This window comes from Lutra lutra, chromosome 9 (assembly GCF_902655055.1).
Source record: "Lutra lutra chromosome 9, mLutLut1.2, whole genome shotgun sequence".
NCBI classification, from domain to species: Eukaryota; Metazoa; Chordata; class Mammalia; order Carnivora; family Mustelidae; genus Lutra; species Lutra lutra.
In genome coordinates this window covers 130232103-130255877 of record NC_062286.1, presented here as the reverse complement: position 1 = coordinate 130255877, position 23775 = coordinate 130232103, and the positions used below count along the sequence as shown (strand labels likewise).

At 52.0% G+C, this 23775-nt stretch overlaps 1 protein-coding gene across 1 annotated transcript; it reads right to left on the bottom strand.

Annotated features, from left to right (window-relative positions):
• Positions 1–1533: 1533 nt before the first annotated feature.
• On the bottom strand, positions 1534–17942 carry SLC2A10 (solute carrier family 2 member 10). The gene is made up of 5 exons (XM_047746622.1): positions 17826–17942; positions 8950–10209; positions 8131–8253; positions 5761–5896; positions 1534–3696 (listed from the first exon to the last, which is right to left on the bottom strand). The coding sequence occupies exons 1-5, from the start codon at positions 17827–17829 to the stop codon at positions 3618–3620; spliced, it is 1602 nt and encodes a 533-aa protein (XP_047602578.1). The 5' UTR covers positions 17830–17942; the 3' UTR covers positions 1534–3617.
• Positions 17943–23775: the final 5833 nt, after the last annotated feature.

The window sequence follows — 23775 nt, the reverse complement described above, 5'->3', positions numbered from 1 at the left end:
CAGATGCTTAACTAACTGTACCACCCAGGTATCCTGAAAAGCAAGTCACTTTAAAGAAAATTATTCAGTAAGGAGTCTGTGTAGTGCCATTTGGCAAAGAGCAGGAAGGTACTCTGATGGGCACGCATGTGAAAAGGCTGCACATAATACTGAGGTTTTGGAAATGCTTTCCTGAAGTGATTCTAAGATTATCTGGGAGAAAGAGAACTTCCCATCACCCTCCCTGGAGATCATGGAACAGACCATGCGTCTTCTCTGGTTAGTGTTAAAGACTACTGGGCACCTAGTAGGTACCACACATTTTTAGGTTTCTTTGACGCTCCCCCAATTATGTCTGGCCACCTGGTTCCTGCCCTCTCCATCTTCCTCCCCCTGGGCTAGACACTCCCGGGGGGGCTGCTGGGACTGAACCATTTGTGGGCACCACTGGGCCCTGCTCTAACTCGTGATTGTTATATGTCATCTCTAAATAGTTAATAGTATCATCCCTGATACACAGATGAGCCATTACCCAGTTCCACACCTAACTGTGCCAGTTCTGTATGTTTGAGATAAGAACCCTTTCTTCCTTCCATGATGCCATCCTCTATGTTCAAGAACACCTCCTCCGACTTATTCAATTCATGCTGCTGGGCTACTCGATGTGCTTGGCATTGATTTCCAAAGCCATGACTCTTTACAGAGATTAAGCTGGGGGCTTCAGGAATGCAGAGGAGAGGAATGCCTCAGAGGGAAAGTTATCAAGAGCTGAGGCATAAACGGAAGGCCATGATTCAGCCACAGGCGTGTTCTGTTGAGCTTAAAAGCTATTTTTCACTTAAGAATCAATTGCTGTGGGGCACCTGGGTGGCTCAGTGGGTTAAGCCTCTGCCTTTGGCTCAGGTCATGATCCCAGGGTCCTGGGATCGAGCCCCGCATCGGGCTCTCTGCTCGGCAGGAAGCCTGCTTCCCCTCCTCTCTCTCTCTCTCTCTGCCTGCTACTCTGCCTACTTGTGATCTCTCTCTCTGTCGAATAAATAAATAAAATATAAAAAAAAAAAGAATCAATTGCTGTTATGAATAAATCAGGAAATTTTGCACCAAGGTCTGAATTTCTGGATTTTCTTGGAAATACAGATGGTCAGGCCACGATGGGCATGGCAGGCGCCAGCTGGAATTGGTCAGCTCTCCCTTTTACAGAGGGCCTGTGTTTGCCGTTTTCCACAGACCTCACTCCTCCCTGCTGTCTTACCACGGAGCTCTAGTCACTTACATTCCCTGTCTGACCACTGAGTGTATAACCCTGACCATTCTAAGATTAGTCTAAGCATTCTCTAGGCTGACAGGAAAGGAGAACTGAGAGAGGCCTGGGGGGGTCTTTGTAGAGACATTTGGATCTGAAGGTCCAGGGGTCAGATAAAAGGAGTAGCGTGCTGGTAAGTGTGTGTATAGATTTTATCTGTTTATTGCACAAAATTTACAGATTTACAAATAATAACACTGTCGTAAATATCCTTTATACATTCTATACAGCCAACTCATTCTTGCAGATGAATTTATTTATTGCCAAATTCTTGTATCCAAAACCAACTATCACTGCAATTTTGCCATCACTTGACAAAAACAGACCAGGAATAAATGCGGGACAGCAATCCGACTCAGCAAAGGAGCCCCTCCCGTCTCGTCTCTGCAGAGCGGGCGTAGTTTCGACCGGAAGGCGTGGTTGACGTTAATGAGTCAGACGAAAGTAAACCAAGGAAGATGTGGGTCAGAACACCTTCATAGATGATGTGAGCCACCTGTATGTTGCTTTGGGTAATAGCATTCGAAAGTGAAAGACTATTCCCTCAATTTTTAGGGCCACTCGCCAAGTCTTAGCTACAGACTTGACCGACACACGCGCAAGGTTAATTTACATTATTAACATTTTATCCATCACACGCTTAAGGCTGGAACATCAAGGAAACAATAAGTCAAGCTGCCTTGTAGGGTTCCCCCATCCCCGTGGTGCCACGTCACCCCCGTGGGCATGACGCCTCGTACCCAGAATCGGGAGATGCGGAGAATCTCCCCTGTGTTTCTCCTAAGACAGACTACATGCACGTCGCCTCAAGAGCCCAGATGACAGTAACATGTAGCAAAGTAAGGAAGTGATGAGGTTTTAGTATTTATTACTTTGGCTTTTAATATAATTTATTGAAATATTCCATCATTTAATTTAAAGTTATCTTTAAATGGCTGTTTAACAGCCAGCTGACCAAAGTCCCGAAAATGTAAGAAGGGGCTCTCACAAGTAATGGGAGGGGCCTCTTGCACATCACTGGGTGCAAGGGAAGCATCTAGAACCAGAGGAGAGAAGTCGAGAGTCCTGTGGGTATGGAGCAGGTATGGACGACGAAGCATCATCCCACCCTGGCTCCCCAGTCTGCTTTAGCTCTTCATTTTCCTCAGCATCTGGCACCTCACTCCTGCCAGGCCCTCCCTCTGGTGACTTCCAGCCTGAGCTTCTTGCTCAGTCTCCATCTGACTCACCTGTCAGGGGCTGAACCTGAACAATGTCCCACAGATGGGGACCTGAGTAACACGGTGAGCAGAAACATAGCCCCCCCACCCCCGCTCCCCTGCCAGGCCCTGACTAGCTGAATAGGACCAGCTGCAGACACTCCTGCAGGAAGACAGGGGTTAAGTACCCCCACTGGGGGCCTAATCATCCCCATTCTGCAGATGCGGGAACCGAGGCTAGTGAGAACTGTTAGCAAGCCAAGGTCAACAGCTGCCAGGAGACAGGCAATGCCAACAGCCGGCCTTGTTGGCCTCCAAACCCACCTCCGTTCTGCAAAGCTTTCCTGCACATCCTGGAAACAGCTCCTGGAGCTGGCTTCATGCACCGTGGAAGCTCTTGGGTTTTAGTGCCCACGATTCTGGAATTCTATTTACAGCTGGCTCCCCTAATTAAAACTGACTTCACTAAAGAGATGGCCCGCCACTTAGGAGGAGGGGCTATGCTGAATACGCGCTATCTTAGCAGCACTTAGAATTCTAGCTCATTGGCAGAGGAAGTGATCTTAAGAACTCCTTGGTCCAGGTCGCCCATTGTACATATGGGAAAAACTGAGGCCTATGGTCATACAACCATGACACCAGAGAAGCAAGGTTGGAACTCATGCATCTTCTCCCTCCACCAGTCTGAGTTGCTGGTGAATGACAAAAGCAGACTTCCCCTCACCAGAAAGTCCCAGCCAGATGGGAAAACAGAGCAGAGAATGTAGTCTCCTCATCTGGATTTGGGGGTGAGGCCAGAGGAGACTTCCTTCCAGGTCTGGGATCTTAGAGGTTCTTTGAGAAAGCAACAGCCTCCATGAGATGTTGTCATTATAAGTACTGCAGGGATGTGCAGAGACTCAGGGACACTGAGGCAAGAAGGCAGATCCTCAGGACCCCTCAGAGCCTGAGAGTCAAAAGGAAGACATTTGGGTTCTCAAACTTTCTCCTCTTTCACCTGGGCCCAAAGACCTCCTCTGGAGCAGGGATGACTTACAGGACCTCTGAGAACTCGTGCTCCAGGGGCCAGGCAAGCAGGAAGCTGGAGATTATCTGCTAAAGCCATGGTTCCAGCATCTTCCAGGCAGATAGGCTCTTCAAGAGGCTGCAGAGACCTCAATGCGGGTGTACGGAATGCGGGTGGAGCTCCGCCTGGAGCCAAAGCTCAGGGCGAACCTGTCAAGCAGAGAGTAGAATGTCTCTGTCTCTGCGGCCTCTGAACTCAGGGACTCATATCTGAACTATAGGGACTGAAGTGATGACTGCCAGACCTTAGCAAAGTCCCCTTAATTTTCTGTCTCCTCCTAAAGTCATGGCAGACTCAGCTTCCTTGCCCCACAGGTCGGCCCAGGCTCTGCCATGAGACCCCGAGTCCCCAGGTCCAGCCTGACACTCCCCTCAATTACCTCCTGCTTTCCCCCAAAGGTGGCTTCTACCTGTCTTTCTGCCTCCTCAGCGCCTCATCCCAGAGGAGGGGTTCTGGAATCTTCTCCCAAGAAAGCCAGGATGGCAGAGATTCCAGATGGCTCCTGGTATCTGTATCCCCCCTTAAGCCTAGTAACAGTACCCTTGAATTTTAGTGGAGCACAGGGCTCCCCAGATGAAAGCGCCTGTTTCTTAGCCTCCCCTGCACGTAGGTATAGCCAGGTTCTGTCCAAAGGATGCGGGTGGAAATGACAGGTGCCTTTTCCAGGCTTTGTCTCCCCTTTCTCCCTTCCCTCTTGTAGGCCCGTGGTGGCTCTCCGTCATAGGCCATGTGGGAAAGGTCATTATCAAAGAGACGACAGAGCACCCAGAGAGGAGGAGCCTGGGACCCTGGATGACCTCTCGAAGCATAGCTGCCACCCCAGCCCTGGACCCCCCACATCGAGACTATCCTGAGCAACCAGATCTATTTCCTAACCAATAGGGTTGGGTCGCCAAGGGGCCTGCGGAGGGGTCAGCCAACACACTGGGCTGTTCCACAGGCTGAGATTCCCTCTGGGGTGGAATGGAGCAGGTTAAAGGCTTTTACACTGGACCAGTTCTGCATCCCTTCAGGGGCTGGGGGGTGGGGGAGGGACTTGGCGGGCAGTGCAGGAGGCAAGTTCCGACTCCCGCTTAGAATGATTTATTTTTTCAGTCATTTAGGGCCTCCTAGGAATAGAACGGGCAGTTAGGTGCTGACAACTCCCCTTACTACAAGAAGGAACCAGGGGCATTTGCCAAGGGTATGTAGGATGGTAGTGTTTTTAGGTGTCTTCTGACGTTCCTAGTCTTCTCTTATTTGAATAGCCCAAGACCCCATGATACTAAGATTCTCAACTCCTCTCTATGATCTAAAGACCTTACATGACTGAGCTCCTACCAACTTGGCTGATCTGATCTTTTACCCCTCCTGGCCAGCCTCCCTCCCTCTGTTCCAGCCACACTGGCTTTCTTGCTGTTCTTTGCATATGCAGGAATACACTCCCAACCTCAGGGCCTTTGCACCTGCTGTTCCCCCCACCTGGAATTCTCCTCCCCCTCATCTTTACATGGCTGTCTCCTTCTCACGAACTGAAATTGCACCTTCTCAGTGAGGCCTCTCCTCTCTGGCCTCCCACTCTAATTTAGCCACAACCCCCACTGTTCCCCACTCTTACAGTCAGGCCTTCTCAACATATTTCTCTATTTCATTTTCTTCAGATACATTTCATTTCATTTTCTTCAGATACATATCACTAGCCAAATGCTCTTGTTGCTGCATTTGTTGGCTTGTTTGTTTTCTGTCCCCCTTCTCCACCAGAATGGAAGCTCCATGAGGACAAGGACCTTGCCCATCTTACCTGGCCACATTTCCCAAGATCCACACATGGCCTGGCACGTAGTAAGGACTTAATAAACACCAGCTGAATGAGTAGATTAAGCCCACAGTTCCACGTGTGTGACTTTAAAAGGCCACGGTTATACTATTTTCTCTAAGCTTCCAAGACTCTAAGATCCTGCTACTCTGACCTCATGCGATTCCGTAACTGCATGGTTTTGAAATTCCCATGAGCTGGGACTTGAAGTCCAACGAGACTGTGCTTTAGGAAGACACAACTCCAGGAAAACAGCTCCCGTACAAAGACAAGACAAAACGGACAGTGTCCAGGCAACTAACATGGTCAGGAGGGGGAGAAAAACACTCCCTTGCAAAGGGAAAGTACGTGGAGTAAACCCTGAACGGATTTGCTCAGGATATGCTGTGAGTCCTTGCCGAGCCCTGTGTCCTCTTACCTTCTCTTCTGGAACTGCTGGTCTATCTCTGCCAAGGACTGGCCTTTTGTTTCAGGGACAAATGCATAGATGAAGCCCAGGCCGAGGACAGCGGTCAGCCCATAGAGCAGGAAGGTCCAGGACAAGCCGATGGCGCCTGGGAACAGGAGGGCGGAAGCGTCAGTAGGGGCGCAGCTTGGGCCTAATGGCTGGTTCCAGGGTGAGCAACGCCAATCAGATCACCCAAAGCACATTCTCCACATGTTCGATGTGCAGAATTACGACAACAAGCTGTCAGATAAGCGCCTTAAAGCAGGAGCCAGACTGGCTATCCCAGAGGCAGGCAAAGGGCCAGGGCTCAGACCCGCAAACACAGATGTGGGCATCAGGACGGTATGGGAAAGACCAGCACCCACCTCTCAGACACTCACCAGACTGAGGTCATAATCTGAAACCATGAACGGGGGAAAATGGCATTCACTTCAGCAGCAGCATAGCTACAGGACCCGCCTTGGCCAAGCCCAGCCCCGAAACTAAAACCATCCTCTGAAATTCTACAAATTTAGTTATTGGGTGAATGAAGTGACCGTCCAGGGAATGGAGTTTCAGCCCATGTAGCCTGTGTCTGACTCCCAGCTGGCTCCCAAGCCCTCGCCTCTTCCAGGAGCCTCGGGTGAGGGCCCAGGACGACCCCGGCTCCTGTGAAATCTGGCAGCCCAGGGCAGAGAAGGGCTTTGCTGAGGCAGAAGCACAGATAACCTTTCAGAGGCATGGCCATTCTCACCTGTAGAGGTCATGGCCTCTGAGGACCCTCCCCTGACCAGGCAGGTCTCCACTTAATCCTCAAACCAGCAGGGAGAGAGCTGGACTGGGAGTGAGCGGGGCTCGGTTCTAGTGTCTCACTGCCCGGCTGGGCTTGGGAAAGACGTACTGCCTCATGTGTGAAATGGGGATGGGAAGGGTATGATACAATTCTAGTAACCCCCTCCCTCCCTCTCTCTTTCCTTCCCTCCTTCTCTCCATCCTTCCCTTCCTCCCTCCCCTTCCTTCCTCCCTCCCTCATCTTCCTCCTTTCCTTCCCTCCTTCCCCCTCCCTCTCTCCCTCTCTTCCTCATTTACTCCACATAAAGGGGATGCTTGAAGACTGAGGCAACAGGAAGAAGCTTGGCTTCCCTAAGACGGGGTTGGGGGTGCTGGGAGACCAGCACAGTGGACATGATCTTGTACCAGGCTTTCCCACAGCCCACAGCCAGCCCACGATGGGGCGGGCGCTGGGGGGCGGTGCTGTGCCTTTGAGGAGGAAATGCTTGGCTGCAGAAAATGGGAGTATAACTGAGCCCTAAGAACTGTGCCTTGGGGCTCATAGGGAAGGAGCCTCTCCCACGTTCGCTCCTTGGGCCAGGAGCATCTTAACGATTCAGAGACCCTTTCTGGTGTTCTGGGCCGAGATAATTCCCACCGCACCCCACCATGGCTCAGATGAGGTTTGAATGCGAGGTAGGAAGAGAGAGTGTCACCCAAACTAGATATGAGATAAAAGTGTCACCCAGACTAGATATGAGATAAGAGTGTCACCCAAACTAGAAATGTCCTGCCGGCAGGTGGGCACGAGTCTGAGCCGGTTTAGAATAAAAAAGGTGGCGAAAAGGTGGCGGCCCAGTACCTCGGTCTCAGCCACATTCTCACCAGTGTGGGTAGGGACTACCGCCCACTGTGGGGCCTGGAGAATTTTACATTCTGCACAGTTTTCTTTACAGAATCGTTCTGCGGCTACAAGAAGGAAATTTTCAAAAACTCCCCTGCTTTATTTAATGTGAGGGCTTTCGGGCTACAATAAAAACAATGGACGTCTGTGTGTGTGCGCGCGTGCGCGTCTGTGCAAACGCGTGTGCTGTGGGAGAGGGTACCCGAGGCCCACACTCTGGCCTCCAGACTCCCCCATCCCCCCCACCGGGACTTTGTCCCCTACCACACCAATCAGAGCCGGCTTCCAGACGGAGGCTCCTCCCCTCCTTCAACTTAGACTCCCAGCTGTCAATCAAGTCGGCCCCCTCATTGATGCGGCCTGGAATTATCAGGGTTAGAAGCCTCGAGGGTCATGTCTTCCCTTGTCTTTGTCTGCCAGCCTCTGTCCCCACTTTGCTGATACTAGCACCCCACTTTTCCTTCAAGGAACCATCTCCCCCACATCTGTCCACATGGTTGGGTGAAGCTGACCCCCGACCACCTTGACTCCAGGGGCTGGTACATGGCCCAGGCCTGGGTATCAGAATCTTGTGGCCTTATAGCTGCAAATGGCCATGCAACCTTGCTGAGCCAACAAGAGCCCACCCAGGCCACTGTTCCTGGAATAGAAGGACCTGGACCATGGACTTAGGTCAAAGGACTCACCGATGAGGTCGAGGAAGGAGAGGCTGACAAGGAGATTGGTCGCCCAGTTGAAGCTGTTGCAGAAGGCGAAGGCTCTGCCTCGGATCTCCACGGGATAGATCTCGCTGAGGACGAGCCAGGTCACTAGGACAGGAAAGGAGGGAGGACTCATGGGCTGGGGCGGGAACCGGGGCCTGGCACCCATGGTCCAGCGGGCAGCCCCCCAATAATGTGACTCATCAGAATCTCAGGCCCCAGGACACCCAGTCCTCCCCCGGCCTCTCCCACACCGCTGCAAGAAACCTTTCCTCCTTCCCTCCCTCCCTCCCTTCTTTTTTAAGATTTTATTTATTTGACAGAGAGAGAGAGAGAGAGAGAGAGAGCACAAGCAGGAGCAGCAGCAGGCAGCAGGAGAGGGAGAAGCAGACTCCCTGCTGAGCAGAGAGCCCAACGTGGGGCTCAATGCCAGGACCCTGAGATTATGACCTGAGTAGAAAGGAGACACGTAACCGACTGAGCCACCCAGGTGCCCCCAGAACCCCTTTCGAGTAAACCCGTTGGGTGTTCTACCCAGGGGCAAACTGAAGTTTCATGAAGCCTGAAACTTAAATAATTAGGGACCCTTTATAAGAAAACAAAACAATAGCCTACAAACAGAAAATTAGGCCCGTGGAAGGAGTGTCCGCATCAGCAAGGAGCCCTAAAGCGTAAGCTTCCCTGGCATTTCGGTCAAGCCACCTCCAGTGTCCCTCTGAGACCCTGACCGACAGGGTCCCTGACCTTCCCGCTGGGCGGGGGGGGGGGGGGGGCTGCAGTCACTGCCAGAGAACACCCGCCTACCTGGTCCAAACCCGAAGGAGAAGGCGCTCACGAAGACCATCATGCAGACCAGCGCGGCCCAGTGCAGTGCGGCACGCTCTGGGCCGGAGGGGGACGTGGGGGTAGCGGTGCCCGAGGCAGGCCACGGAGGGGCTGTGGGGGTCTTGATTTTCTTAGAGGCTGGCAAGCCTGGCTCCCCTGGGTTCTGGCGGGTCGTTGGTGGGGGGTTTGGAGTGACAGGACTCTGGGGCAGGCTCGAGTCTCCAGGGAGGCCAGACGGCCCGCTGGCGTTGGGCGCGGCCAGGCAGCCTGGGCCGGAGTCCATGGGCACGGCCAAGCTCACGAGGCCGATGCCACTGACCGACAGGGCCATGAGGGCACAGCCAGCCAGTAACAGCGCCCTGCGGCCCGCTCGGTCCACCAGCCCCAGTGCCGTCAGGGTAGCCACCACCTTCACGGCGCCGAGCCCCACAGAAGCCAGCACGGCGGAGGAGGCCCCACGGAAGCCGACCGAGTGGAAGATGGTGGAGGCGTAGCATAGCACGTTGGGCTGCCCAGTTAGCTGCTGGAAGATCACCAGTCCCAAGCCCACCACAGTCCGGCCTCGCATGTTATCCCGGGCCCTGAAGAGGTCCAGAAGGGAGTAGCTCGGCCTCGCCAGCTTGGGGGCCTCACCTCCCTGGAGAGGAATGAGGTCCCTGCAGGGTGCAGCCTCAATGATACCAGCAGGGAGACAGAAGAGGCTGAGGGACTGCAGCAGAGCAGGAGCTGCAGCCCAGCCGAACATATGCCTCCACCCCCCGGGGACACCAGCCAGGGCGTAGTTGAGTGCATAGGACAGCAGGATCCCCAGGGTGATGCCAGCCTCGTAGAGGGACACCAGCACTCCCCGCTGCCGTGGCCCCACCAGCTCCGCCACATAAATACAGCAGGCCATGGAGGAGAGGGAGATGGCAAAGCCAGCCACCAGGCGGCCCAGGACCAGCCAGGCCAGGGACCCAGCCAGGCCCAGGCTCAGGCTACCTGCCAGGAGCACTGCGTTACTGCCAAGGATGGCTTGTTTCCTGCCATAGTGATCGATGAGGACGCCCCCCACCAGGGAGGCCAGGAGAGCCCCCAGGAGCAGGCTGCCCACCAGGAGCTCCTGCTCGAAGCAGGATAGCCCGAAGTCAAGCTGCAGGGGCAGCAGGGCGCCTGATATGACCGCCAGTTCGTAACCAAAGGTCAGGCCACCCAGCAGAGACACAGAGGCACACAGGGGCAGGAGCAGTTGGGGACGGCCTAGAAAACAAAAGCGACAGGAACAGAGTTCAGGATGGTTCCTTGCCAAAGCATCCATCCCTGAACTTCCCCTCCATCTGTCAAGCCCTCCTGTATCCATCCAGCTACCCCCTCTGTTCCCCTGTTGATTCATCTATTGATCTATCCATCTCTCATCCATCCATCCACTCCTTCCTTCATCCACCCGCCCCTCCACCCATCTACTGTCATTCATCTCTCTACCCACTGATCCATCCATCCATCCATCCATCCACTTCTCCCTTCATCCCTCTGTCTGTCCATCACTTCACCTGTTCACCGACCCACTCCATCCACACATTCACCTCTCTACCCACTGATCCATCCATCCAACCATCCACTTCTCCCTTCATCCCTCTGTCTGTCCATCACTTCACCTGTTCACCGACCCACTCCATCCACTCATTCACTCTTCCATCTACTCCAGCATGCATCCATGGATCCATCCATTCACCCATCATCTAGCCATCCTCTTAATTCTTCATCCATCTCCTCCATCCCTCCATCCATCTCCTTCATCCCTCCATCCCTCCTTCTATCCCTCCATCCATCTCCTTCATCCCTCCATCCCTCTATCTATCCCTCCATCCCTCCATCCATCCCTCCCTCCATCCCTCCATCCATCTACCCATCCACTTCTTCCTTCATCCCTCCATCCATCCCTCCATCCCTGCATCTACCTCCTTCATCCCTCTATCCCTCCATCCATTCCCTCCCTCCATCCCTCCATCCATCTCCTTCATCCCTCCCTCCATCCCTCCATCCCTCCCTCCATCCATCCATCCATCCATCCATCCACTCCATCCATTTATCTGGCCATTCCACCGGCCCATGTACACATTCATGCATCCATCACTTGTCCTCCATCTACCCTCCATCCACTCCATCTCTTCACCCATCCATCCCTTCATTATCCATCCATTGGCTCTAGCTAGCACATACTCATCCATCCATTCGTCCATTCAAATACTCTTAAATTCACCATCCATCTGTTTACTGATGCATCTACCCAAAATACAGCCATTCAGCCACCAGTCTTTGTATTCCATCCCCTGTGTATCCATCCACACACTTGCCCATCCTTCCATGCATCCGCCCATCCAGTCATTCAAAACCTTACTTATCTGGCATCTACAACATGTCAGTGTTCTTGGGGCTGGCAATACAGTGGTGTTGCCAAGTGCCTGATATTCTAGTAGAAAAAGGCAGACAATAAGTAAATATATATATAACTTCAGGTGGTAATAGATGTCATTTTAAAAAGCAGGGAAAGTGGACTGAAAAGGAAGGAGAAGTTCTGTGTTAAATAGGGTAGTCAATTAAGACCTCTCAAAGAGAGAAGATCTGAGCAGAGATCTGAATTGAGTGAGGGTGAAAGCCATGTAAAACCTGGGAGAAGAACATTCTAGACAGAAGGAACAGCAAAAACAAAGGCCCTGAGGCAAGACAGTTTTTTGTATGTTTGAACAATAACCACTAACATTAATAGCCAGTGCATACAGGACACTTATGAAGTGCCAGGTTCTATTTTAAGAACTTTACACACATTTACTCATTTAATTCTTTTTTTTTTTTAAAGATTTTATTTATTTGTCTGAGAGAGATACAGAGAGATACAGGAAGCCAAGCGCACAAGTAGGGGGAGTGGCAGGCAGAGGAAGAGGCAGGCTCCCTGCTGAGCAAGCAGCCTGATGCGGGATTCCATCCTAGAACCCTGGGATCATGACCTGAGCCAAAGGCAGACATTCAACTGACTAAGCCACCCAGGTGTCCCTACCCATTTCCTTTTTATAACAACCCTAAAACACATTATTAGCATCATCCTCCAAGGTTCAGAGAAGTTAAGAAACTTTCTTATGGTCACACAGCAAGTGCGTGACTGATGCAGCTGGAGAGTGCTGGCTTTTAATCACTGTGTTTTCAGTGAGGAGGTCAGGGTGGCCAGAACCATAGGATATAATGAGGCAGAAGTAGGCAGGGGCCAGGTCACATGGAACTTTTTAGGTCATGAAGAAAATAATGAATTTCATTCTCAGTGGATGGAGGCAAGTGTTGGGAGGCTTGAACTGGGCAAAGGGCATAGCCACCAGCACATATGGCTCCTGAGCACTTAACATGGGCTCATGTGATGAAGGAACTGAATTTTAAAATTGTATTTAATTTTCATTAATTGAAATGTAGAAACAGCCACATGTGGCTCACAGCCCCCACACTGGCAATGCAGGTACAGATTATTCTTAATGCTTAATTCACATACTTGCACTTACATACTTCTAGAAGCATCTAGATTAATCCAGCACTATCTATCTCACTCACACCCATCCTGGGCCTGACAAGAACATTCTTAATACTGCAGTCAGATTCACTGAGTGTTTTCTCTGAACCAGGCACTGCTTTGAGCACTGCTACCTCTCCCCGTGTCTGTTAGGCGATTTTTGTGTAGAGGGAGGAGTTTCATGGGTGGAAGGCTCAGTGCCCATTTCTGCTCACCCTTCTCCCTCCCACCCCGCCCTCCTGGGAACTCACCCCCTCCTTTCCCTGGCTGGCCATGTGCTTCCTGTTCATGACCATCAACGAGCACCCTAGGAAGATGATGGGGGGTCCTGCCCTGTCTTCACCTCCCTTTGCCTCATCTTCCTGGGTTCCTGGAGCTTGCTGCCAGAAGGGAAGGTTCCTCTAAGCTATGTGAGGCAATTAAGTGAAAACAGAATTTGTTTGCCATTTCCTCAGTTCCTCTGGAGCTGAATGGAAACCCTGCCAAGGGGCTCAGAGGCCAAGTTGACTGTCCACAGGTCCTGCTGGAAAATGCACTAGGGCAGATTCAGGTCACAGTGGTTAAGAATAGTGAAATAAAAGAGTAATAATAACTGGCGTCATTTATGGCGCAGCTCCCCTACGCAAAGACTTTAGTCTCTCAACTCATCTTTGTAACAACCCCAACAGTGAACCAACAGTGCCCCACGCAGCGCTGAAGGGCAGCCCCCAAGGAGTCAGGGTCATTAGAAAGACCAGGGAAGCACATTCCCTTCCTTAGGCTTTCCTGGCTCCCATGGCCTCTGCTAAGTCCTAACTCCTTCGCATGTCCTCCCAGGCCCTACCTGAGCTGGGGTCCCAGCCCAGCTCCTCAGTCCCTTCCCCTCCCCCAACTCTGTCCCCACATCCCCTCCCCCTCCCCCATCCCCCCCCCATTATTCCCAGCACACACCATCCATTTTCATGTCCCTCTGCCCTCCCCTGCACCGCCTGTGTCCCCCCCAGACCCACTCATCCTCCCCAGTCCCAGCTCGCGGTCACCTCCCCGAAGGTCCTGGAGTTGTACATCTCTGTTCTTTGGCATCCCCCGCCCTCTGTTGGGGCACTGCCTTTCCCTGTGCTTTGTCTCTCAGTCTCCTGGTTTGGGTACAAATGACCGCCCCCACCTCCACCCCCACTGCCTAGCTCCAGGGCCATGTCCCTGACCCAGATCTGGCCAACCAGCAGGTTCCCAGGTCCTGGGAAGCAATGAAAGCCATGTGGCTGACTTTGGGTCAGTGTGTTTGCTCACCAAAGGCACTAAGCTGGTAGTTTACCTGCCTGGAGCTGCTTGGGGCCATCTTCTCCCTTGGGGGTCCCTGACAACACTGCCTGAGCCTCAGCTCCTGAATCCATGGACTTCTCAGTGACTAAGAAATATCCCTTTTCTTTTCGTCCTACTTTTTTCTTTTCTTTTCTCTCTTCTTCTCTTCTCTCCTCTCCTCTCTGCTTCCTTTCTCTCCTCTCCTCTCCTCTTCCCTCCCCTCCCTTCCTCTCCCCTCCTCTTCTCTCTTTTTTTGCTTAAGGTAAACCAAGGGTGGCCCTGGCTAATTCCTCCAAGCCACACTTTTCCCTTCTCACCAACTCTGCCTCCCCCCTTCATTGGCTGACACCATCTCAAGTTTGTTGCCGTGTCTTCCTCATTAAACCGGGCGGGGCAGTGATGGAGACTTCCTGTCTGTGCCTCCTGAGCCCCAGCCCTGTCCTGATGCCCCAGAGGGGCTCAGTAAGGTTTCTGCCTCATGAACCGAGGACTGAGCTGGGGGACTAGGGAGGTGTCAGCACGTGGCCTCCCAGGGGCCATATCATATACACTTGAACCTAGCAGAATGCTGTGTGACAGCCACAGAGGTCCTGTGAAAGCCTGAGTCATTCTGCTCAGAGCCCCTGGGGTTCCCACTTCAGTCTGAAAGACCCGAAGTCCTTATAGTGGCCTTCAAGGCTCTGCGGGACCTGCCTGCATGCCACCCTCCTTCTCTCTCTCTCCTCTGCCCTGCCGCCTTCCTTGCTGTTCCTCCTCATTCCTGTGTGACTCAACTCTAGGCCTTTCACCAGCTGTCACCTCTGCCAGGAGAGCCCTCCCCCTCCACTCCTCCTCTCTTTCCCTCTGGTCTTGGCTCAAACATCACCTTCTAGGGAGGCCTTCTCTGGCCCTCTACTTAAAAGACCAACCTCCTCATCACACCCAGCACTTCTAATGCCCATCCCTGCTGGTTTTCCTCCAAGGTACTTCTCACGTCTGAAGAACTATATGTTTCACATATTTATTGTTCTCTCCAACCAGAAAGTTGACCCCAAAGGAACAGGAATTTTTTTTTGTCCTTAGCTGTCTCCCCCATGCTGAGGACACTTCCTGGTGCTCAGTAAATACTTGTTGAATAAACAGAAGATTGGATGAAGGGGCTCTGGGGGTTTAGGGAAGCCAGAGAGGAAGGGTCCTGGCTCTTGAGAGAGGGGTCTCTTTGGAGAGGTCTAGGGCCTGGAAGGGGCCAAACTCCACAGGAAGTAGAGTGAATCCTGGCCCCCAAAATAGGGCCCAGCCAGGGTTTGGGAACTGCTCCCCCTTTCTATTAATTATCTGTCTAGGGCACCTGGGTGGCTCTGTCAATTAAATGTCTGACTCCTGGTCATGATCTCAGGGTTGTGAGATCCAGCCCCACAACAGGCTCTGCATTGAGCTTGGAGCCTGCTTAAGATTCCTCTCTCCCTTCCCTCTGCCCCTCCCCCGGCCCACACATGGGGCGTGTGTGCGCGCGCGCGCGCGCGCGCACACGCGCGCACACACACACACACACACACACACACTCCCTCTCTAAACAAACCAACAAAAGGTTGTATGTGAAGCTGTCTCACACTGGAGAAAATCGCTTAATCCTCTAAGCCCCTCACTGCAGAGGACAGAGCTTCCCAGGGAGAGAATCAGGGAGCAGGGGAAAGGGAAAGAAGTCAGGTTTCGGAGGTTTGGATGTATCACCGGCTGCAAGTCCCAGGGAGCCTCTTGTTGGTGACACCAGAACAGTCTCCCCACCAGAAGTCACAAGGCATTGGGTCCCTTCCCTGCCAGAGAGCTGCGACGGCTCTCCCTCAGGTTCCCGGGAGAAACGAGAGTGACACTGAACTCTGCTACTATCCTCAGCCAGAGGGCTGGGTTCCAAACATCCTAGCATGGCTAATACTCCCAGAGCACTCACCACAGCCAGCCTGCCTCTCCTACGGGAAGCCATATCTGCATCAGCTGACTTAATTCTTACAGCAAACCTATGACCCAGGCATGGCTGTCATTCCCATTTTATGGATGAAGTAACTGAGGCACAGAGAGGAGAAGACACTGTCCAAGGTGACACTTTGTAAGTGACAGAGCAGGGACGGGACTGACTCCAGGGTCCCCACACTAGATGTGGTTAAAAAAAAAAAGAAAGAAAGAAAGAAAGAAAAAAGAAAAGCTCGCATGCGCAGACCATTTGCCATGTGTAGGTGGTGAGCCCAGCCCTTTCTGATCATTTGCTCCCATCATTCTCACCGCGGCCTTGTGATAGCGTCTTTTATGGAGGGTTGTTTCATAGATAAGGAAGCTGAGAGTCAGAGAAGTAGACTAGACCATGCACCTGGAAGTGGTAGGATGGGGGCTGGAATCCAGGTCTACACCCGGGGCCCAATCCCGGAGAAAGGGAGCCTAGGAAAGCAGCTGGGATGATGGGGAGGACAGAACCTAGTACCAGTTAGTCTGTACCTCCCTCCCCCGCTTCCACTCAGCCCCAACTCTGTCCTCAGGAGATGCTCAGTCAACAGCCACTGGATTAATTTAGGAGGCAGCAAAGGGATCGCAGGGGCAGGTGCGAGGGTCCAAGGTCAAGCTAGTGTTCTTCGGAGGACCTCTCTGGGCCTGTGTTTCCCTCAGGCTCTGGGGCAGTGCACCTTGAGGGTTACAAGCATTTACTTTGGAGTCCGAGCTGGAGTTGGTGACCAGTTGTACCATGACTCTGCATGAGAGGCTGGGTGGTACAGTGGTTGGGAATGCAGACTGGAGCCAGAGTGCTGGGCTTCTATCCCAGCTTTTCTACTCCATAGCTGTGTGACCTTGGGCAGCTCATCAACCTCTCTGAGTGTCCCCATCTACAAATGTGGATAATAGTAGTATCTACCTTATATGCCTACCTACCTTGTAGCCACTGTTAGCTATTAGGATTCTCCACAGAATAATCCAGACTGAATTTCTAAAACACAATTCAGGTCATGTCCCACCCCAGCTTAAACCTCTTCTCCAGCTTCCTATGTCATTTGGAATAACACCCAAACTTCTCGCCATGGCCTACAAAGTTCTACACAGTCTAGCCCTTGCCTAACTCTCTGACCTCCCTCCCACCCTTTTCCCCTTGCCCACTGTGCTCCAGTCGCACTGGCTGGACCACACCAGCCCACTGGTGCCTCAGGGCCTTTGCATGTGCTATCCCTGCCCCCTTGTTGCTCTTTCTCTAGACTGTAGCACACTTACTTATGAGTGATGCCTCCACCACAGTGCCTCCTACCCTGGGAGACGTTCAGGACCCACCTAGCTAAAGAAACTGCTTCCCTCAACATTTTCACACCACCTCGTTTTTTTGTGTTCCACAGCATCTTATCGCTCTTGGAGATTACTTCATTCATTTACTCCTTTCCAGCTTCTCAACTGGAATGTCAGCCCCACGGAAGACAGGACTGTCATCAGCTTTGTTCACCACTGAGTCCCCAACCCCTGCCACGCAGCAGAAGGATGAACGACTGATGACTGGATGAGGCTCAGGATCCAGAGAGAGAAATGGAAATCCCAGTGCCCTGTAGCAACAAAGCAATACCCTATTCTCCCCGCCACCTCCCCTCCCAGTTGTGGATTCTAATCTTCAGTCTCCCCACATCCAATACGTCCAAAGCAGAGGTTTTGTCGGTGTTGTTCACGGCAGCCTCCCGAGGCCTGGCAACAGAAGTGTGCAGCAAACGGATTCATCAAGTTGCTCCTTTCGGAGCTTCTGTTCCTTTATCTGCCCAATAGGAGCATTTTCCCCCGCAGGGGGGAGGCGGGGAGAGGCTGCAAGACTTGAATTGGTCGGGAGGGGGCCTGCCCGGAGTTCGCGCTCAGTGTCAAGTCCAGAGCACTCCCGGCTCACTTTTTTCTGGGCAGAAAGGAGCAGGGAAGGAAGTGCGCTCGCGTCCCCTCCCAGCGCCAAGCCAGGGCCCGCTGTCCCCACCCGACTGGCGGGGCGGGGGCGAGGGCCGGCGCGCGGCTGGGGTCGCAGGGGCTCCCCCGCGGGCAGCCCCCGAGCTCCACTTACCCATGGCGAGCACGACTCCCGCGCGAGCTGGGGGCGCTGGGGCCGGCGCGCATCCCCCCGCCGGAGTCCCCGCCTCGGCCGCCAACAAACTTTCCGGCCCGCCTCCCGCCTCCGTCCCTCCTCCCAGCCCGCCCGCCGGTAGCGCCGCCGCCACGTAGGCCAGCCCGGGCCCCCTGTGCAGGGAGGCGGGACAAGGGGAGCCAGGGACCGCCCCGGGCCTGGCTGGGGGTCCCCACCCACTAACGTCCTCTTGGCCCCGGTCCACTGTCATCCCTTTTGTGGGGATCCCCACACGCTGCCCTCTGCTGTGCTCCCCACGGGAAAGAGCACCCTCTGTCACTGCTGGCCTCTCCAGCCTGTGTACACACACACACACACACACACACACACACTCACTCACTCACTCACTCACACACAATCACACGTTTGCTGACCAACCATGACACTCATATACCCGCTTTAGCCACCCAGACACGCTCCCCTGGACCACGGTGCATTCATTGGACAGTTGGGTTGGGACACCACTGGAGGACCCACAGGCGCTGTGCTAGGTGATGGGCTGGAAGGACAAACAGATTCTTTGTTGTTCTTGTGGAGTTTGCCTTCTAGCCAGGGGAAGCATAGAAATATCTGACTAGTGGGCGCCTAGGGTGGCTCAGTGGGTTAAAGCCTCTGCCTTCAGTCATGATCTGGGGGTCCTGGGATAGAGTCCTGCATGGGGCTTTCTGCTCAGCTAGGAGCCTGCTTCCCTTCCTCTCTCTCTGCCTACCTCTCTGCATACTTGTGATCTCTGTCTGTCAAATAAATAAATAAAATCTTAAAAAAAAAAAGAAAAAGAAAAGAAATATCTGACTAGTGGTGAAGGCGAGGCAGAGAAGAAAATCAGGCCACTGGGGTGTATAGGCACAGGTCGCTGCCCCAGCTGGGGGTCTGGAAAGGCTGCTCTCTGGGGGGGGGGGGGGATGTTTGAGCTGAGACCTGAGGTTCCAGGCGGAGAGAAGAGCGAAGGCAAAGGCGGCGCCCTGCCGTGGTGGAAGGAGCTTGTGGAGTATATAAAGAAGAAGGGATGTGAAGCCATGGTGTCTGGAGCACAAGGTTTGGTGGGAAAAGTGCAGGGAGGGGTTGGCAAGGGCCAGATCTTTTAAGACCTTGGGAAACCAGGGCCGGGAATGTGGATTTTATTCCCATGGACACAAGAAATAACGGGAGAGTTCTAGTAGGTTATAGAGAGCAAGAGCAGAACTAGGGGAACCCAAGAGGAAGAGGCTGTTGGGAGGTGAGAGAGAGAGGTTGATTTGGAAAAAGGAAATAGCAGTGAGGGTGGAGGAAAGTAGATCCGATGGCAAACAGACTCAAGGACTACCCCCTGGGAGAGGAGAGGATTGGGGCAGAGTTCTGTTCTGGGTGTGTGACAGTTAAGTTCTCATTAGGCATCCCTGTGAACATAGGTGAGCAATTCCATATATGAGCTCTAGAAAGGAACCAGACTGGGGACACCCCACTAATTCTCCTCAGGCAAAAATGCACTGTTAAGGCCTGCATTCACATGGCCACAGGCTTGTCCAGCTTCTCGTGGCATGTTCACATGGACACACTAGTCATGGGCATCGTGAGTCATGCTCTCACCCAGCGGGGATTGTGTGCCACAGACACACATAGGCCTCTTGGCAAAGAAGCACCACCAAGACCTTCTGAGCCAGGGGACCCTTGTACAGTTCTGAAAACAACACACCCAGATCCGCAGTAGGGCAGTTTGAAAACAGGGCTCCAAAATCTTTTGTTCCCTCCCTTGAAATCTAAGTGGGCTTGCGAAGGCTTCAACCATTAGGTGGCACAGAGTTGGCACTGCGTGACTCCGGAGGCTGGGGCACTGGGACATTGGCACTGGGAACCCTGAACCTCTAAAAAGTCCAACTACCTAAATACTGCCATGCTGTGAAGAAGCCCAAGGCACAGAGGGGCCATGAGGGGACACGCCAGTGGGTGGTCCTCGTCTTGAAGTCATCCAGCCCTGTTTCCAGAACACGCCTTCAGATAATTCCAGCTCCTAGCTGTCATATCTTTCCAGCTGAGGCTCCAGACACTGTGGTGCAGAGACAAGATGTCCCTTCTGTTTCCAGTCTGGATTCCTGACCCACAAATTCCAGGAGTATAATCAATGGGTGCTTTTCAGGTGCAAAGTTCTGGAGTAAATTGTTATGCAGCAATAATAATAGGAACAATAGATTATTAAGTGATAATTATACACTTTAAGTACTTTGCATGTATTAGCTCACTGTTAACCCTCACAACTGCTTCATGAGATAGTAACTATTACCATTTGCTCCTGTTTTATGAATGAGGAAACTGAGACAAAGGGAGGTGAAGTAAGGGGCTTGCATAATAAGATCTGTTGTGCTCAAGGACACACACCAGGATGTAGCTGGGTGGGGAGTCAAGTCCACTTATGAGGAAATCAGGCTCTTCTCCATCCCACTCTGTTGCCTTTCCGGAATGGAGAAGAGCCCAAGAAGGCCTCGTGGCCATTGTCACATGACAATTCCTCCTCCAGAATTGTCACCTGGATGTCTGTGAGTCCTTACTCAACTATAGACCCCAAGAGTTTAAAGCCAGAAATAGACAAGACCCCTTAATTCATGCTCTAACTGAAACCCATTGTTCTTATTCCTCATTGCACTTTCTTGTACTGATGAAGATGTTTTGCAATGACAGGAACATTCCAATCGCCAGGCCAGAAAAGCTCCAATAGCAAAGGAGTGTCTAGAAGACCACATTCCCTTCTCTGCCCGTGATCATGTACTGAACACATACCAGCCCCCACTCATGATCACACACTCCCTGCCAGGTGTCTTGCAGTAGCCCCCTGGTCCTCTCCTTATAAAACCCAGGTGTCTGTCTTGTGGGAGGAGAGGTCAGTTGTTAAGGTTTGAACCTGTCACCAACCATCCCACTGGCTGCCTGCATCCCAAATAAATCTCTCCCTTTCTCTTTCCCAAACCCTGGCCTCTTTGAGTTACTGGCTTCTCTCTCAAGGAGGAGGAGTTAATCTGCATTCATTTGACAACAGTGTTGGCAGACACAGCCAGGAGCTATGTTTCTGATCTGTCCAGCCCCTAGAGGATCCCAGGTTGGAACAGTGGGCCAGGGCAGTTGCTTACCCCTTGGTTTCTGAGTTAGTGTGGCTATGATAGATTGGTGATATGGGAGCCTAGTACAGCAAGACCTGCGCTGTTCCATTTCCATGAGATAACCTACCGAAGCTGTATGTTAGAAAGGGGACAAAGTCCCTAGATGTTCTCCATCTCTGTGGCTCACTTTAAATTCATGAGGATATGCAGGATTGCTGTCGGGCTCTGTCCCTCCTACAGAATAGAGCGTCCCTCTTCACAAGTGAGAACGGAAATGATCTAATGGGTCCTTTCAGTAAGCGTCTTCAAAAATGGCTTCCCAAGAAGGTGGGCAGGACTGACCAACTTGTTTCTAATACAGCAAAAGTGAAGGATGTCATCTCAGAGATTAGGTTATAAAAGATGGTGATTTCCATCTCGCTCACTCTCTTCTGATCTGTCACTCACCCTCTCTGGCAAAGCCGCCTGCCACGTCGCCTGCTGCCCAATGGAGAGGCCCAAAAGGCAAGAACAGAGCGTGGCCTTCAGGAAGTGCCACTCCTTAAAGGTCATACAAACATACAAAAAAGGAAAGTCCGTGACGATGCCAAAAAGAGATGTCAGAACTCATCAAAGCTGGGTTTCTCTCCTCTGAGAAGTCAAGGATGGCCTCCCTGAGGAAGTGACCCTTGAGCTGAGCCTGCAAAAATGTCTGGATGGGTCGAGGCAACAAAGGGAGGGAAGAGCACTTCTCTTTTGGGAAATAGCAGATGCAAAGGCCCTAACAAAAGAAGGAACCTGGTAAGAATGAGAGACTATGAGAAGGCAAAGGTGTTTGAAGATCAGAGAGCAAATGGGAGCTTGGCCGGAGATGAGCCTAGAAGAGAGACAGAAGGGTCCCATGTAGGACCTCGTGGGTCTTTAATCCTAAGCGCAATGGGGAGCCATTGAAAGGTTTTAAACTAGGTTTTCCTATGATAGAAGCAAGAACCAGTCTGGCCACAGCGAGCCTGGGACTTGTAAATATGTTTGCACAGAGGATTTTCCAAAGGAGGGGTTCAGACAAATTTGGTAACCAAGGAGATGGCTATGTGGTCACTAACAATTATGATAATGAAGCCACAAACTTGGGAAACTAGGCGTTGTAAATAGAACTGGTTCTGGGTGAGCTCTGAGTAGTCTGGGCTGATGAAAGCTGCTGGAAACCACATTGTGCCCACACAAAGGGTCTGATGCCTGAGAAGGTGGCATGCCCTGGGTATGAATGGAATGCAGGGGCTGCAGAGCTGAGGGCTGGTGTCATAGCAACCCCTGGACGAAAGGGCCTTTCTTCAGTATTTCAAACAGGGTCCCAATGATGGGGGGAGGAAAATGAGCATACGAAGAGTGCCATCCATCCCCCAGGCACCCTCACAAGCAACATCTTAATATTTCACCTTAATAAACAATTCTCATGGTAAAACTCGAAATCTGAACCTTAAAGACGTGATGCTCGTTTCTCCATCACACAGTGCATCAGGGACTTGAGGCTGCCTCCCCAGTGGCAATGCCTGGCTCCCTTCCTCCTTGCTTCCAGAACAGGTGTCTGTACAGGCCCAAAATGCCAGATTCTCACTTTTCCAGCTGCCTCAGCAGCTAAAGCAAAGACGCATGGACCATTCGTGGCCAATGTCCTGTGGAGGAAGCCTGGTGGGTGGGAGATGAGGGACTTCCAGCAAGGGGTTTTCTCCCAAATAAAGAGAAGTGTATAGGATGTAGCCCCTCTCCTCTTTGGCCAGATGTTTTTGTGTTCTCATAACACGTGTGGAACTTTGGTGGCCGTCTTGTGACCATAAGATGACAAGCATAGGGGCCAAAGCTGAGGCTGATGAAGGGGATGAATACAGACATAAAGATAAAAAGATGGAAAGACCTTGGGTCCTGAAAATCACAAAGTGACTGAAGAGAACACTCGGGACCCCTTACTTCTTAAAGTTTTGTTCTGTTGGATAATAAATGAACTTATTGTTTATCCTAAATAAGCTATTTAATTGACAAAACTGCTACTTGCCGCTTAAAATATCAAAACTGTGGCAGTCCACTAATTGTCCCATTATAATTCCTCCCCTACTTCCTTTTAGTGATATTTTCCCGAAGTTGTAGCTGAGTTCATTCAGCCCTGCTAAAGAATAGGTTTTCCAGGGGCGCCTGGGTAGCTCAGTGGGTTAAAGCCTCTGCCTTTGGCTCAGGTGGGTGGCTCAGTGGGTTAAAGCCTCTGCCTTTGGCTCAGGGCATGATCTCAGGGTCCTGGGATCGAGCCCCGCATTGGGTTCTTTGCTCAGCACGGAGCCTGCTTCTCCCTCTCTCTCTGCCTGCCTCTCTGCCTACTTGTGATCTCTCTGTCAAACAAATAAGTTAATTAAATCTTTAAAAAAAATAATAAAAGGCTTAAAAAAAAAAGAATAGGTTTTCCAGCTTCCTTCTTAGCTTCATGGGCCATGTGACTGAGTTCCGGCCAATAGGATGTGAGTGGAAGTGACCTGTGGAACTCTGGATTGAGTTCTTAGCCGACTGTCCCAACTCTCATCCCTCTTCTTGCCAGCAAGGGGGCAGGGGCAACTGGAATAGATTCCGAGAAGGGAGCAACCAAGTTGAGGATGACAGGTCCATACTTTTACGTAAGAAAGAAAGATCTCTCATAACTAAGCCACTATTTTAGGTCACTTTTCATAGCAGCTTATCCTGCAGCCTAACTAACGCAGTCCCCAAACACCCAGCTGTTCAGTGGTGGTACAAGTCAGGGTTCTTGCTGTAAGCCACACAAACAGCCTTGCTCCTGTCTCTGAGCACTGGCAGCCAAGAAT